At 42.0% G+C, this 17,828-nt stretch overlaps 1 protein-coding gene and 1 pseudogene across 2 annotated transcripts in view; one reads left to right on the plus strand and one right to left on the minus strand.

Annotated features, from left to right (window-relative positions):
• Positions 1 to 17,828, minus strand: part of Vopp1 (VOPP1 WW domain binding protein) — a 77,237-nt gene that overhangs the window by 19,117 nt on the left and 40,292 nt on the right. For both annotated transcript variants that reach the window (XM_090332856.1, XM_090332857.1), the window contains one exon: positions 3,055 to 3,132. In XM_090332856.1, coding sequence (XP_090188982.1) covers positions 3,055 to 3,132 — 78 coding nt within the window. The remainder of the gene's footprint in view (positions 1 to 3,054; positions 3,133 to 17,828) is intronic.
• Positions 5,142 to 5,675, plus strand: LOC150063174 (mediator of RNA polymerase II transcription subunit 10 pseudogene; annotated as a pseudogene).

Raw genomic sequence — 17,828 nt, forward strand, 5'->3', positions numbered from 1 at the left:
CCAATTCTCCCAAGACTAAGCTCTGTAGCCAAAGATAGCTGACATGGGCTGGAGAGCTGTGGCTTCCTGTGGCATGTCTATGCCACATGCTCTCTTTCTCTAATAAACTTTTCCATTACCTTTACTTATGTTTGTATCTCGTCTGAATTCTTCTCTTGCCAGACTCAAGAGCCAAGGTCAACTTTGCTACCCTAAATGTGGTGTGTTGGCCAGGAGGCTGGGGATTAGATATGTCTTCCTCTGACTCAGGTCACTGAAAGGTAACAATAGGTGATCTGAGCCAATGGCACAAGCACTTGGCAAAAACAGTTCAGTAATACTAACCAATGGGAAAGGAAGAGCAGGCCTTAACAGACCTTCTGGTATTTCTCACTGTTTCCCTTTTTAACCATATAATGTCTAGTCTTTGATCATTTGCCCCTGCAATCCCCTTGTGTGGATCAAATTTAGGTTTTCTCACTTGCTAGGCAGGTGCTCTACAACTAGGACCATACCTCCTGCCTCTTTTCGCACTGGTTATTTGAGGTAGGGTCTTGCTTTATACTTAGACAAGTGACTGGACTGCAATCCACCTACTTGTACTAATTCATGTCACTGCAGATAATAGGTTCAAGTTAATGCACTCAGTCATTGCGCTCCTCAGTAGCTGGATTAATACGTGTGTGCCCTGCCACTGGTTGGGATGAAGGCTTGCAAACTCCTGAGCCATGGCTAACCTCAAGTCAGAATCTCTGGATTTCTATCTCCCAAGTAACTAAAAGGTCAAACACTCATAATCCAGAGTCTTGAGTCTTTAGACACACGATAAACAACTGTTCAGTCAGTTGTTTTCCACTGGTATCATTCATACTTCAAGCAGCACTACCCCTGGTAAACTTTTTATTTTTATTTATTTAGCTCTCCCACATTAGTGGTTACCTGGTGTTTCAGCCATCATGCTTCCCAACATTCTTAGGGTTCAGCAAGCACATCAGCCATCCACACCCTTAGTCTTTCTTCCAAAAAGTCCCTATGAAGACACTCCTGACAGAGCCTCTCCTACCCTAAAGATAAGCCACACTCCGCAATGTCCCCTTCCCAAGTGTCCTCCTCTTGCTTTAGCTCCAGTCCTCTCTACCTTCAGACATACACAAAAGTGTAACATTTGGGAAAACACAAACAAAAACAGTTTGTGTTCTCTTATAGAGAACACCAGCTACTGTGAGGTGGGGCAAGCAGGACACTGATCCTCCTTGTTCAGAAGATATAGCCATCTATGCAGATCCTAAGAAGTCCTGGTCAGGGGCTGAGGAGACAGGGTGCTGGTTCTGACCAGTAGATTCCAGCACTACGAATGAAGAGAAGCTCATGCAGTGATATCTCAGAACGTCGACACTAAGTGATTGATATTCCAATGGTCACCACGGGGTGAGGAGTGATAACCGACAGACATAGTTAGGCTTGTCTTATTTCCCCCAGCCCCTGCTATTATAGGTTCAAATTAGCCCAGGGCAAACTTAAGGGGTGGGGGGTGTTTAGGCAAATAGGCAAATTCCAAGAGGCAGATGACAAAATGTCAGGAAGCCTGGAAACAGTTTCAGTAAGGGACCAGATGGATTTCTTCAGTAAGCAAAGTCTGTACAGGGCCTCTGTCTTTTGGTAGGAATGAATGAAAAAGGTCAAACACTCATAATCCTGACTCTTGAGTCTTTAGACGAGAATAAGCAACTGTTCAGTCAGTTGTTTTCCATTGGTACCATTCATACTTCAAGCACATAGTCACATCTCCTGCAGCTAGTCATAATTCCCACAAGGTTCTAGGGTTCACACATGTGACACCCAGCCCGCACATATGCAAAGGTTATTCAATGAACTTGATGATGGAGACATTGCTACTAAAGACAACTTTATTCCTGTGATACACATAGCAACTGATTTCACATGCCCTACTGGTTTATCTTATCAATCACTGGGAACCTTATTAAAAAGAAAAGACAAAAACCTCATATTGCAATTCAAGTGACTGATGTAACATGCCCAGTGAGTTTTTAAAAGTCTTATTTATTTATGGCCAGTCCTGGAACTTGAATGCTGGGCCTGAGCACTGTCCCTGAGCTCTTTTTCTCAAGCTAGCTCTCTTCTACTTTAAACCACAGCGCCATTTCCAATTTTCTGGTGGTTAACTGGAGATAAGAATTTCACAGACTTTCCTGCTCAGGCTGGCTTTGAACCTCAATCCTCAGATCTCGGCCTCCTGAGTAGCTAGGGTTACAGGCATGAGTCACTAGAGCCTGGATCAAAGTCAGAATTGTAAAGTCATAAAGACACTTAAGTCATGAAAAGTGTGAAGTTTTAACCCTTAGTGGAGTTAAGCTGAAGATTTCACACCTAAAAGCAAAGTGAGCAGGTGCAAGAAATGTTCTTTGGGTTTTAAAGGTTTGGCTTCCTTCCTAGTCTTGAAATGAATACTTTTATCTACAGGCAACTGGACTCTCAGAGGCCTCTGCAGGATCCCCTGGGATCACAATTCACATAAGGCTCTCGCTAAGGAAACTGCATCCTACCCTTCTCTCAAAGCACAATTTCATAGATCGCAGATGGGCTCTCCAGACACCTGACGGGCTGGAAGAGGGACAAGAAAGCAGTTTGCCTCTTATAAAGGCTAAGATTCAATAGTCACAAGGTATATGAGGAAGACTGCCAGGCAGCAGAAACATTTATCACATGTCTCAGTTTCCCTACTCTGATTCTTCAAGACAATCAGCCCTGGCTTCATTTCAAGCTGGCTAAGCAGACTTGCCACAGGACAAGGCTAGCATCCGATCACCTTTCCAAAAACTTTACTGCTTCCCTAGACAGAAGTCTGTGGAAATGGGAAGTTTTCTGCAAACTCTGGACACAAATGCCTCTTATAAAGCCAACCCATATGCTCCTATTTTCCTGGTCCAGGGTGTCCAAAAGCCAGAGTGAAAGTGCTGGAACTAAGGTGGTGACTACAAAGGGAGGACGAGATCTTGGGAGATGAGGATCTTATTAGAAAAGGGTATGAGGAAAAAAGAGAGAATTGTGACCTACCAGAAATACCACAGCCTCTGTATGGAGAGGGCACGCACACAGCACCTGGAGCCACAACAATCCTCATAGGAGCGGCATCTGTAGGAGAGAGGGTACATACAGGCTGGTCACCATTCTGCATCAGGAGAAGCTGGGCCAATCATGTGATACACCCACATTTCAGTGTAAGCTTTCTTAATGGAAAAAATAATTATAATCATCATTGTGTGTGGGGAGGAGATCTCAACCATCAGAGACAGTGTTGAGCCAGCCAGCTTTGTACCTGGAAGGACACTCTGCTATACACAGCTATCAGTGTCTTGTTGATCTCCACTATCTTTAGTTCCTATGGTGGGATAGGTAGATCTGCCCACTAAACCCATCAGTGTCAAAACAGGTTATGAAAGTCAGGTGTCAATGACATGACTGTAATCCTACTTAGGAAGCTGAAATCTGAGCATCATGGTTCAAAGCCAGCCCAGGCAGAAATGTTCCCACAAGACTCTTATTTCCAATTAACCACTCAAAAACCCTGTGGAGCTATGACTCAAAGTGGTAGGGCATTAGCCTTAAGCAAAAGAGCTCAGGGACAGTACCTGGCCCTTGAGTTCAAGCTCTACAGAGAGACAAAGAGAGGGGGTGGGGAGGAAGGAGGGGGAGGGAAAGGAGGAGCAGGAGGGAGGGAGAGAGGGAGGTTAGGCAGACAGGCAGGCAAGAAAGCCAGAAAAGTGGCAGAGCACTAGCCATAAGCAAAAAAGCTCAGAGACTGTACGGTTTAATATAGAGTGAATTGCATTACAAGGCATCTTTCCTCCAATCTTCTGTTGGTGCAGCCTCATGCCCATTGCAGACATGCTGAGGGTTCGGCTGTGTCAAAACTTGGTTTCTTTCATTCACTTGGAAGATTTTGGGTGACCTCACATCATTCATAATCAGTACCTCATATCCTGATTATGAGGTCATTTTTTTTGGGGGGGGGGGTAGATCTTGAACTCTGGGTCTGGGCACTGTCCCTGAGCCCTTAAGTTCAAGGCTTCAAGGATACCGCCCTACCCCATTTACTACCTACTTTCCATTTTCTAGAGGTTAATTGGAGATGAAAGTCTCAGGTCCTTTTGTGCCCAAGCTGGCTTTGAACGTTGATCCTCAGATCTCAGCCTCCAGAGTACCTAGGATACAGGCGTGAGCCACCGCGCCCGACTATGAGGTCATTTTTTATGGTTGGTAATATTGGACTAAGATCTATTTCTAGTTCCTAAGTCTTCTGCCTGGGTAACATAGGGTTTGGTTAATGACTACTGCCAGTTTTTATTCTAAATATACTCTTTAATGTCCTGCAATGATAAATGCTATGAGGTACAGTTCTGAAATGGGAGTACACCATGCTCACCCATTTCTCTGCTCTTCTCACTGCAGTAGGACAGGGGTGGCTGTAAAGGAAGTAAAGATCGTTTGGATCTCAGGTTCTTTCTGTCCATTTGGTATAACAACCTTTGCCACCACGGTGTTCCATGAATCAGTCTGCCTCTGTCTCTGTGTCTGTCTCTGAGTCTACCGCTCTTTGCCTCTACCCCCTCCCCTTTCTCTCTAACTGTTGGCTTTTTCCCCCTGTGAGCACACTTGTTCCCTCTTTCCTCTCTCTCCAAACGTGGACAACAGAGCTGTTTTGGCTCAGTGCACAGCTAGGACAGGAGGGATGCTTGCAGTCAATACAAAACTGGAACTATGAACTTGGTACAAAAGGTGTCATAAATTAAGTGTTCAAATAATCTCTCAAGCTGGGCACGGTAGCTCATGCCTGTAATCCTAGCTACTCAGGAGGCTGAAATCTGAGGATCAAGGTTCAAAGCCAGCCAGGGCACAAAAGGGCCTAAAACTCTTATCTCCAATTAACTTTTAGAAAATGGGAAGTGGGGTTTTTAGTTCAAGGGTAGGGTGGTAGCCTGGAGCTGAAGAGCTCAGGGACAGCACCCAGGCCAAGTTCAAGCCCCATGACCAATAATAATAATAATAATAATAATAATAATAATAATAATAAGGAAGCAGGAAGCGGGAGTGGAGAGCCAGGGCGGGAGCTGGCTACGGAGGTGGGGCCCATCCTCCCAGCGATGACAGAGAAGTTTGACCACCTGGAGAAGCACCTGGAGAAGTTCGTGGAGAACATCTGGCAGCTTGGCATCATCAGCAACAACTTCCAGTCAAGCAGCCAGGCTGGGCTTAACCAGAAGCTGAATTTTATTGTAACTGGCCTACAGAATATTGATAAATGCCGACAGCAGCTTCATGATATTACTGTGCCTTTAGAAGTCTTTGAATATCTAGATCAAGGTCGAAACCCCCAGCTTTACACCAAAGAGTGCCTAGAGAGGGCTCTGGCCAAACATGAGCAAGTTAAAGGCAAGATCGACACAATGAAGAAATTTAAAAGCCTGTTGATTCAAGAACTTTCCAAAGTGTTCCCGGAAGACATGGCTAAATATCGGAGCATCCGGGGAGAGGATTCACCCCACCTCCTAACTGAAGACCCTGGAGTCCTCTGTGAATTGCTAGGGCTGAGCCAGCAGGAAGGGACTGTGAGAATCCTGTGGGCTCCACCTCCTGCCCCCAGGACCCCTGTCCCTGATGGCATTCTGCCATGGTAGGCAGGGGGAGTAGGGTGGCTGTGCCCAGCCATCTGTAGCCTGTGGTGTTCTTAAGTTCTTGGGGTGATTCTTGTCATTTTCTCAGTGGCAAAATGGCAGGAAGCAGTCTTGGAGGTAGTAAATATTATTATACTGTACTTGGTATTTTTCTTTTTATGTTCTCTTTCTTGTTATCAGAAAACTAAAAAGTTGGATCTATATCTTACCTTTTCCAGTGTAGTATATGAAGAATGTATAACTTTGGATTTCAGTCTGACTTGTATATATAATAAAGTGTTAAAGAATTTAAAAAAATAATAATCTCTCAAAAGCTGCATTTACTAAAATTGTTTTCCTTTCATGGTTACCTTTTCCCCCCCTGTTCTTGGGGCTTGAACTCAGAACCTGGGCACTGTTCCTGAGCCCCTTGTGCTCAAAGCTCGCACTCTACCTCTTTAAGCCAGAGCACCACTTCTGGCTTTTTCTGAGTGGTTTATTGGAGATAAGAGTCTCATGTGCTTTTGTGGCTGGGCTGGCTTTGAACCTTGATCCTCAGATCTCAGCCTTCTGAGTAGCTAGGATTACACGTCTGAGTCACCTGTGCCCAGCTTCAGGGTTATCTTTATAAGAAAACATTTCCTGCATTGAAACCTGAGACCTGAAGTATCCTATTTCCCATGTTCATGGAAAACAGACAAAAGTCTACTTGACTTTAACCGCTGGTCTAAAGCCCCGGGTCTAAATTTTTTAAAGACATATATATTTAATATATTTTATGTTGGTAACTCTTGTCTATATTTATTACTATTCCTCAGTTTATACATATATATAATACATACTTCATGAATCTAGCATATATTCACACGCACACACACACACACACACACACACACACACACATAGTCACTCCTCTTCAGTCTAAGAACACATCTACCCCACAGTATTAGGACTACAGTGACAGTAAATTCCAAAGTCCAATTCCTCCTGTGGATAAGATTCAACACCTACGTGGCTCACACTCACTTTTTGAGATCCAACTTGAAGCATCAGCCACAAATACATAAATACACTTCAGTTGGCAGGAGTCAAATGATTGTCTGCACCCTTCCCTCAAAGCACAGAACCTCCTGAATGCTCCCTTCGTTAGCTCAAGATCCACTCACGTGAAGCTCCCCCAGGCTCACCTGCAGCTCTGGCCTGGCATCTTGGCAAGCACCCAGCATTTGAAGGAGCACACAATTACAGGGAGGAGGGGGTGAAACTCTTACCCCTTCCCCCTCTGCTGTTTCCCCCCTCAATGAAATTGCTGGTAAATTGCAATACCAAGCACATACCTGCTGACATTCCAAATAACTGCAATTATAAACAATATGTTAACTCTAACTTCAGGCTTAATTAAAAGTTGTAAATATTACCAGGTGGCCTAGCACACTAAATAAACAGGTCAAGTCACTGATGCTTTTCCTAGTCGCACTGAAGAAAGTAAGACCAATGTGACAGAATATGAAAGGGACAAACCCTCATGAGTTTCAAATTACCATGAAGCATCTGTTTACAAACCTCAGGGCTTCACAGAGGCCCCAGCTATTCTGGTGAGTGGCCAAGGAAGTGAACTTTCCATCCTTAGCACAGGTCCTTCTAAGATCTCAGCGTGGTGAACTGCTTGCTTCCATGCCTTTGAGTGTCCTAGGTATCCCTGCCTGTTCTTACCCTGAAATCAAGGTTATCTGTAATGGCTATGACATTTCTCCACTCACTCACGTCCTCTTTCCTTTCAGATCCATATCAGTGTGTCCCATCCACCTTTCCAAACATGAAGTTGATCAGCCACACGTCTCTCACTTCCCATTCTGCTTCTCTATGTATCAAACACTTGTTGTCTGTACTACACGAGATAATTACTTCCAGCCTTATTATGGCATAATCTGACAGATCACATCTCTGACCTTGGCTTCAGGTGGGGTTGCATTACAGCAAATACCCTGGGAAAGGACTGGTTCTTGGCATTGTCTTATAGTACAACTGCTGACTGCTTTAAACAGTTCCTGGGCCTGTTAGCTTGGAGTCAACATAGCATAGGTGGGTCCTAGTACACAGTCAGGCATGAGAATCAATGACCTAAACTTAGAGCCTGGTATCTTTCCTGGTGTTCTTCCTTGACAACCAAGAGATGTGTGTGAGGGACTGGGAACAGGAGAAGAGGGCTATTTTGTTTTTCTCATCCATTTTTAAAAATAATTCGTTGAGGTGTAATGGACACACAAAGAACTATATGTACTTAACACCTGCAATTTGATGAGTCTGGATGTATGCTGACACAGATGACCACCGTAGACAAGGAAACAGACATACTTTAATTACTTTAATGTTTGATATCTGTGAATATTTAACACTGTATATATATTTTTAAAAGCTCCGATCTCTGCAAATACAAAGTTTTAGACCTTCTGTCTGGCTATCAAGTCAAAAACATCACACAGTACTTTTTTTTTCTTTCTTTCAGTCTCAGTTGACCATTTTACATATCAGAATCTTCCTCTCAGATCTGACCTGGTTTTCTCAACTGGCAAGGATTAGGAATGGACTTGTCTGTTGAGACACTCATATTGAGATGATCCTTTAACTTCATTTGGTGAACACATCTCATAAAAAGCCACATGCCATGCCTTCAAGATACTTCATCATTTCAAGGTGTTTACTAGAAGACAATTCACACTTGTATAAACCAAAAATGTTAGTATGTATAATGGCTGTCATATGAGATTTGTCTAAGAAAATTTTACTAGAATTTCTACTATGAGAAAAAATACTATAAATGCGTGCTATAAATCATACAGCTAACAAGCTGGATGGATTAGAAAGTGCTAGTTTTCTTGCCATTGTAGCTTTGAATAGCCCAGTTGCAGTCAGGGCTGAGAGGAGCTTTCAAAACAACCCTTGTGTGGCTAGGCTAAAAACTTTTCTTCTTTACTCCTCTTAGTAAATCACAACTCAACTAAACACCAGTTCTAAAACCAGATGTTGGTGGCTCGTGCCTGTAATCCTAGCTATTCGGGAAATTGAGCTCTAAGGATCACAGATTAAAGCCAGCAATAACTGTGAGAGTTTTATCTCCAATGGACCATCAAAACAGCAATAACAACAACAAGAACAAAGCCAGAAGTGGAGCTATAGATCCCATTTCTCCTGCATCCTAATTCCGTTTTGGGTGGAGAGAAAGAACTCAAGACTCTATTTCTAGCCCAACTGCCTAGCCTAGTTCCTGACACATGATATACATACTTTACCCGAAGCAGAAATGATGCTAGAAGAGGCAGAGCCTCACCACAGCTGGGAACAATTCACTAACACACATGAACTACAGGAATACAAAGACACAGATTAAAACCACACCGTTGGCAAGAGATGGTGTGAACCATGGTGACCTCACAGAGTGATGGCTGATTACATCATGACACTCTCAAAGGAGAGCATGCTTTCAGTACTGAGAGATCAAATAAGCATAAGCTTCGATTTGGCCATTTTATCTCTGTCAGTTCATCCTATGATAAAAATAGGATCTAGTGCATAAAAGCACAGTATGTAGGATGATGTTTGTAAAGTCCTGGGAGTACACTGCAACCCCTTCCAAACTGCTGGGACTCAGAACAGTTTGAATTCCTGAATGATAAGATATAGAACACTGTATTACATAAAACACCTGTGTAGACACATATAAAGGCATCAAAACAAATGGAATTTTGAAAAGTGTATAAATAGCCTCATGTCTTCTTCAATCTGCTCTTGTTGACAAGTAAATCCTGAAAAGTTATTCATGAACACTGACTTGAAACTCTAGAAATGTAGGTTATAACTTGCGAGCATTCAACAGTAAACAATAACAAATAAACAAATTTAAAAAACTCTCCCCCAAACTAGAGTCTCACTGACAATTATCAGGGAGAGTAAGAATGAGTAATGGTGCATCCCCTAGGATTATTCACGTTACAAATGTGTTTATGAAACATCACATTTCAGAAACCTATCAACAACTCCCTCCCCATCCCCCAACCTGGGGCTTGAACTCAGTGCCTGGGCATTCTCCCTGAACCTCTCTGTGGGCAAGGCTGCTCTACCACTTGAGCCCAGGGCCAGTTCCAGCATTTTCTGAATAGTTTATTGGAGATAAGAGTCTCAAATGCTTTCCTGCCCTGGGCTGGGTTCCAATTGCAATGCTCAGATCTCAGCCTCCTCCGTAGCCAGGATTATAGGCACGAGCCACTGGCACCCAGCTATCAAGGACTCTTAAGTAGATGAGTAAAATCTGTCTCCCTGTTATGGAGGAAAAAAAGTATCTCTAACTTACACCAGGAATCTTTAACAATAAGCTCAACCATAATAGAGGGAGAAGAAAAATTGTGTGTCTCCAGATCAGACTTCCTGCAGTCCCTTTCAGGCTGTTAACTAACTAAAGTCTGTGTTCAGCTGTCTCATTCCTCACAGCAGAAAAATAGGGCTAAGAAAGGGGAGTAGTGAAGAATCACAAGCTTCTTCTTTACCTTGTTCAAGTCCCTGTGCTACTGACAGGGAAGGCCCTTGCAGCTGGCATCCTTTTGGCCCAGTGTCTTGACAAAGGTGGCCCCGCGCTGGCTACTGGAGTGGATGCTGGCACCTCCCACTCATACCAGGCAAAGGGTCCCACTTGGGCACTTCAGTTCTGCTAAGCTTTTCCCTGCACTCTAAATCTGACACCTATGAACAATACTTTACTCACTCATAGCATTAATTATTCACAGCTGAGAAATGAACCCAAGGAGAGAAACAACCACACAGGGTAACCTAAGTCCTTTCAAAGAAATGTACAAGCATACAGGCTAACATAGACCAGGTTTTATGCCTATACACACCAACTGATTAAAGGACAGTAATCTTAGGGGAGGAATCAAAAAGAATAACTAAAGAGCTGCTGCTACATAAAAATGAATGCCAGGAAGCAGCAGCATGTTTGGGGGTGGGTGTAAACAAAAGGAGGAAGGGTGAGCAGTCATTATATTCAATGTATATTATATAAAAATGGGCCCACGTAACTTGAGGGTAGGGATGGGAGGGTTAATAATGGGAGAGAATAATAGAAGGGGTAACATTGATCAAGATACACTCTCCTCATAATCTGACATAGACTTGTAACCGCTTTGTATGACCGCTAATAATAATAATAATAATAAGTGGGGTAACACTGATCAGGATATACTCTATTCATAATCAGACATGGACTTGTAACCTCTTTGCTATGACCACTAAACAATAATAATAGGCTTCACAGTTTAACAAGGTCTTAGATATAGTGACAGTTGAAATCTGATAGGCAGGGGAGTTCTAGAATAAATATGCATTGCCAGTGCTGAGACAGGCCAGGGACCATGACCTCGAGGGCAAGCCCTGATGGGCACATCACTTTCATTTTATGTTTCTATCTCCCTCTTGTCTTTGATCAAAATGCTTCCCATCTCCACATTCCAGCCATTCTCTCCCTTTAGGGTTACAGATAATGGATTCCCTAGAGTGTCAATACCTTGACTTCAAAGAAGCTTCTGCTCATTCTTTCCTTCAAAGACATTGAAATCAGAATCACTAAGATAAATGACTGAAAAGTATGCCAGAGCCCTTGCTCTTTGCCTCTGCTCCATACATGTGGCTGACAGTGATGTGACTCAATCATGCAAAAGACCTCTGAAGATAACTACAGGTCCAAGGGAATGGCTGAGTCTCTGTGTGTCAATCATTTCATTGCCTGTTCTTTAAAGCTCTTTTAAATCAGTTGCATACAGTTGAGAAGTCTCAGTCGCTAGATAGGCATTGTGGTACATAGCTGTAACCTCAGTACTTGTAAAGATGAAATAAAAGAAATCAAAATTTAAGGACAAGCTGAACATCGTGAAACTCTGTCTCATGAGGAAAAAAGAAAAAGACTCAAGCACTTTAAACCTACCATCATTTTTTTTGGAAGAAATCAGAACCATTTCTATTCACAAAGAGTAAGAAACTAGTCAGATACTGGTAGCTTAGGCCTGTAATCCCAGCTATTCAGAAAGCTGAGATCTGTGGTTCAAAGCCATACCAGACAGAAAAGTTCGTGAGATTCTCATTTTCAAGTGGGGGTGTGGCTCAAGTGGTAGGGTGCTAGCCTGGAACAACAACAACAACAAATAAAGCCAAATAAGAGCTTGAAAGTTTGAAGCCTTGAATGCAAGCCCCATTTGGGGGTGGGGGCAGGGGGGGAGAATAAAGAACTTACACATCAAACCCATCAGCTTTCTATGGAATAGAAAAAGAAAAAAAAAGGTACCTTCTGGAAAAATGTCCTATAACCGTGAAAAGGCTCCAGTCCAGCCCTACCAGAATGTCTAAGGACCAATGAATAGGAACAGGATCTGAGATCCACACCCTCAGTGCCTGACTATGGGATCAGCACCTTTCCCACTGTCCAATTTAGTACCTCGATCTCTAGAAGGCTCTTAACTTTGAAAGGACATACCATGTCACTTAGTTGCTTTCTATTTGGCAAACAGATTGGACCCATAAGAAGTTCAACTCCATCTCACAGTTGTTGCTTATCTCTACTGTGACAAATGAGCCTGTTCAGTCATTTGTCTTTTATTCTCTAGGTTATAAATTATCCTGAACAGCTAGTTAAGAGTCTTATGGGAGATAAGAGCAGGATACATCCTTGAAGATTATACAGCAAAGGGAGGGAACTGGAGCCCTTAAAACATTAGGAGATTTCCTAAGATTACAGAGTAATCGGATGATACAGTTGGACCAGAGACCTTTTTATTTTTGTGGCCTTTGGGCTTGAATTCTGGGCCTGGGTACTGTCTCTGAGCTCTTCAGCTCAAGGATACCGATCTACCCCTGTACCTGGACATTGTCACTGAGCTGCTCGGGCTGGCTTTGTACCTTGATCCTCAGATCTCAGCCTCTTGAGTAACTAGAATTACAGGCATGAGCCACCTCACCCAGCTGGACCAGTGATCTTTTTTTTAAGCTTTTTTTAAAAAAATTATTTTATGTTTTATTACATAGATTAATATGTATCTGTGACATACAAACCTTCAACCTAATTTTAATTATGTTCTAAAATCTAAGTGCCAGTGATTGTATACAGAGATTCCCTTCTTGAATACTTGTTTGTTATACACATCATTTGAAATATGATGTAAAAATTAATGTTAATAAATTCTTTAATCAAAAAAATTATTTTATTGTCAGGATAACGTATAGAGGGGTTACAGTTACATTCATCAGGTAGTAGGGTGCATTACTTCTCATGCACTGATACCCCTTCTCATGTTTTTTGGACCAGAGATCTTTTGAAAACACTTTACATCAGCAAAGAATGCTATTCAGGTCCCTCTTTTCTTTTCCAACTTCCCTCTAGGCCATCATTTTTTCCATTACTAAATATACACTGAATGCCTTCTATGAGCCAGGCTCTGTGTTAATATAGAATACATAGGAACACAGCAAGAGAAAACCTGCGCCCTGGATAAACCCTCAGTCAGGCAAGAAGATAACACCAATTATCACTGCAGCAACAGTAAATCCACAAAAAGGAACAGGAGGAACATACCCCTTTCCTGGAAAGGGAGAAGGATCTTCACCAAAAATCTTACATTGTCACTTAGAATCACCTATTGACTTATTTAAGCTTTTCTCATTGATATAAAAAAATAATCTGCACGAGGAAATTGTAAATGTTCATGACAACACACACATCGCACATCGTTATTGGGTCTTCTTATGTCATCTGGATGACGGTACTTTTTTCCTCACAGCAACCCAACCAGTAAGTGCTAAGACTCTGTCTACTTCATACAGATGAGTAAAGCCTGAGAATCACTTAGCTGGGGATTGCAAGGTATGCTAGGAATGACCTCCTCCTGTCCTACAGTACTTTGGATGTCCCCTTGGTACCCAAAACAATACTGGCTACAGAACCTAAAGAGGGTAGGAACTCTGTCACCAGTTATCACCTAAGAAGGTGTTAGCACTTACTTCAAGACACGTGGGTGTCACAGTGAGCTCACAGAGATGACAGTGCAGTCAGCCTCTGACAAATGCCTCCAGTGTCTATGACACTTTCTTAACTGGGAATCAGTGTCTGCAGAGTCCTAGGCTCTGCTCCATGGTCAGGTCCTCCCCGTCTTGTCTTTTTTATTGTATTCTTTTTCCATCTAAGACCAGAACTTGAAGTTGGTACCTGACTCTTTGCTAGTGTTCTATCAACTGAGGCATACTTCCAACCCCTGTCTTCTCATCCCTTGCCTCAGAGACACCTACTTGAGTTTAAGAATCAGAATGCTAAAATGAAATCCAGAAACACAGTCTTAGGAGAAGGGATGTCATCTGGGATTTCTGGTGAGACAAATAAAATTAGATTTTTCAAATGTCAGGGTACATTCTAAGACAGTTTTCAACCTACATGTTCTCTCCCCCAACAAATTCCATGTGGCAAGTTTTAATCACAAAAGAGCGGTGTTTTGAAATACATTTTCAACAAGGGAAAAAAATAATCTAAACATAGAAGGATGACATCTTGAATCAATATCTCTAGGGAATTATCTATTTTGAAGAATCCTATCTAAAGTACTTTACCCAGAAGAAATGAAAAAAAGGTATTTGAAGTATATATTTTAATTCCAGATCTAGTACCTTTTTTTGTCCTAGTACTAATACTTCAACTCAGGTCCTGAGTCCTGTTCCTTAGCTTTTTATTATTCAAAGCTGGTACTCTACCGCCTGAGCACAGCACCACTTTTGACTTCTTTGTGGTTTACTCTTTTTCAATGAAATCTATTATGGCTTACATTTTGCAATCTAATATGTCATATAGGCCTCAGAAATAGATAGGCAATCTCAAATTATGATGCTACAGCCATGTGAGAACCATGTATCTCCCATCCCTTAGCCTTATACATGGACATATGGCAGGTACATGGCAAACGCGTATGGATTGAGTAAATTAAGTGCACTTGTCAATGCCCTTAGCACACACGAACTAAATGTACTTGGAGATGCCAGGGCCTGGGCAGTACAAATACTTGATGGTATCAGCCTGGTACTTGACCCTGGTGCTGGACAATAGACTGCACCTAGGTTTGATTTTCACAACCCTCAGTGCTGACTGTAGAGGCCACACAGGTGGCTCCCTCCACAGAGGGTGGGAAGTGGGAGGAGAAACTGACTTCTTCAATCCCTGCACTTCTTTCTAGTGGGAGCTGTGCTCTTCCCGTGGCTACCCTGTGGATAAAAGCAAAACTATCTTTGAGAGAGACAAGCATGGATAGAGTAGATTTAGCTAAGCAATTCTCGTTCTCCTGGAATAAAAATCCTCCACTAGTCCAATGTGATGGATAGCAGCAAAGAAAAGCCTCCCAATGTTACTTTAATATCCTGGCAACTTCGGGGGTGGGCACACATGTTGACTGCCTGAAGAAAGTGTCTACTCCTTGGCACTAATTAGGCTCATGGCAAGCCAGGAGGCCAGGATACAAGCATCCTTCATACATGCAGGAAAAAGGCAAATCTGAATATGCATGTTCACCTTGAGTATGCAGATTTTCATATGTGGTTTCAGTGCTCTACTTTACAGAGGAAGCAGCTACCTGACAAGGTCAAAACACAGGTAAATAGCCAGAGCAACTGGTTCAATTTATTTATTTATTCACTTATTCATATTCAGTGGCTACCTAATTTGTGTTAAGAGCCTTTGGAGGGCAGGCACTGAAATTGGATTCTCAAATTTCAACCTCCCAAGTATTACAGGTGCAAGCCACCAGCTTGCTAGCTGGCTCATCTGATAATTATTAATTTACGATGAGAATTTCACTTTGAATAACAGAATAGTGACAGAGCAAATATTTGAGCATTGATCTCTTTTTACACACTTGAAGAAGGCATATTTAATGAAGGAGTGTCAGGATATCATTAATAAAGACAAGGAAAGCAAGAAGGTAGAAAATTAGCTGCACAATAAACAGGTGTGACACAATAAGCCCTGTGCCCAGAAAGAGGATTCAATAAACTTACAGGCTGTATATATGACCTTTTCCTGGGAGCACACAGGGAACATACAATACAGTATCCAGAGTGCTTGTAGCCTTCTGGTGGCCATGAGATTAAAGGTCACGGACTCATGGCATGGATATAGTGTAATCACTACCATACGCAAAGCTCTCAATAATGGCTACCTGTCATCATTTCTATCTTGAGTTTTTCATTACAATGGCTCATCTTTTTTGTTTTTCATAATAGCTCATTTTGGAAGTTCTAGATCCTCCTCCCCACCATTGGGGAAAAAAGATAGGGGAAAGGAAAACCAGAAAGAAATGAGAAGGTCTAAGTGACATGGTTTGTCTTCATATATTCTTTTCTTTTTATTTGTGCCAGTACTGAGGCTTGAACCCAGGGCATCAGTGCTGCCCCTGAACTTATTTTGCTCAAGGCTAGCACTCTACCACTTGAGCCTCAGCTCTGCTTCTGGCTTTTGAGTTGTTAATTGGAGATGAGAATCTCTAGGACTTTCACAGTGGTGGTTGGGGGTGGGGGGGAGTGACCATCTTCAAATAGAAATCTTCAGATCTCAGTCTCCTGAGGAGCTAGAATTACATGTGTGAGCCACGGATGCTTGGCACCTGCCTTGTCTTTGTATTCTTTGTTAATTTGATGCAAAAACACTTAAAATATATCATGAGTGAATAAAGAAAATAAACAAGTAAATACAAGAATAGACTCTACTCTTATGCTCTGGCAAAGCTGGTCAACAAAATAAGGGGAAAAGTATCTATTCCAAAGATGAGCACATTGTTAGGAGTTGATATACACTGCCTCGAGAGACTGAATAAAAAGAAATGACTTACTAATGCAGCCTATTTTCCTGAAAAAAATTCTCTGTTATCACATAACCATTTTTATCTAACCTGACAACCCTGAAATTAGAGTCAAGGTTTTAAAGCTTCTGCTTCATTTTCCATGTGGGTTTTTGTTGTTGTTGTTGTTTATTTTGCAGCTGCAAAGGCTTTCCTGCCAACACCCCTGCAGTGAGGGGCTTTGAGAATTCCTGCCTGTCAGTACAAAATCAAGAAAAGATTCTGTTCATTTCCTGTACTTCCGAGATGAGTATTATTTCTCCTTTTCTCAGGAATAACAGGTGATAAGGGATGGCAGTGGCTCACATCTGTAATCCTAGCTATTCAGGAGGCTGAGATCTGAGGATCATGGTTTGTAGACATCCTGGCAGGAAAGTCGGTGAGACTATCTCCAATAACTTATTCAGAAAATGCTGGAAGTGCTCAAATAGTAGAGCACTTAGCCTTGAGCACAAGGATGCTCAGTGACAAGGCACAGACTGAGTTCAAGCCTCAAGACAGCCAAGAAAAAAAAATATACATTAACAAATAAGTAAAGTGTATGTCCATGGCAATTTGTTTTTTAAAAAAGCCTTTTTTCTTTTTCCTGTCCTTGAATACCTGAAAGGACTGACTTCAGAATCCCTTGGGAAACCAAACACTGAAAAAAATCTCAAGTTCTTATATAAAATGGCCTGAACAGCAATATTCACAAGACAATATATTGGAAATGAACTCTACAACTTGGGAGGGGGTGGGAGGAGGGAAAATGAGAGACAAACACCTGAAGGAGTAACAATGTTCAAGAAGTAATGTACTCATGGGCCAAGATTATGGCCTACTGGTAGAGTGCTCTCCTAGTATGCATGAAGCCCTGGGTTTAGTTCCCCAGAGCTGCATATGCAGAAAAAGCCAGAAGTGGCACTGTGGTTCAGTGACAGAGTGCTAGCCTTGAGCAAAAAGTGTCCAATGACAGTGCCCAGGCCCTGAGATCAAGCCCCAGGACTGACCAAAAAAAAAAAAAGAAGTAATGTACTCACTACCTTACAAATGTAACTGTAACTCCTCTATACATCTGCTTCTGGCTTTTGAGTTGTTAATTGGAGATGATAATAAATAATAAAATAAATGAAATGAAATGGTGATAATAAAATAAAATTAAAATTAATAAATGATCTAGTATTTACATGTGTCATACACATCTTCATGTAAACTTTGAATCATCTGTGTATTACAATGTCTAACACAATGTAAATGCCATATAAATAGCTATATTATATGGATATTT

Source organism: Megascapheus bottae, chromosome 5, assembly GCF_031878675.1.
Source record: "Megascapheus bottae isolate mThoBot1 chromosome 5, mThoBot2.hap1, whole genome shotgun sequence".
Classification (NCBI taxonomy): Eukaryota; Metazoa; Chordata; class Mammalia; order Rodentia; family Geomyidae; genus Megascapheus; species Megascapheus bottae.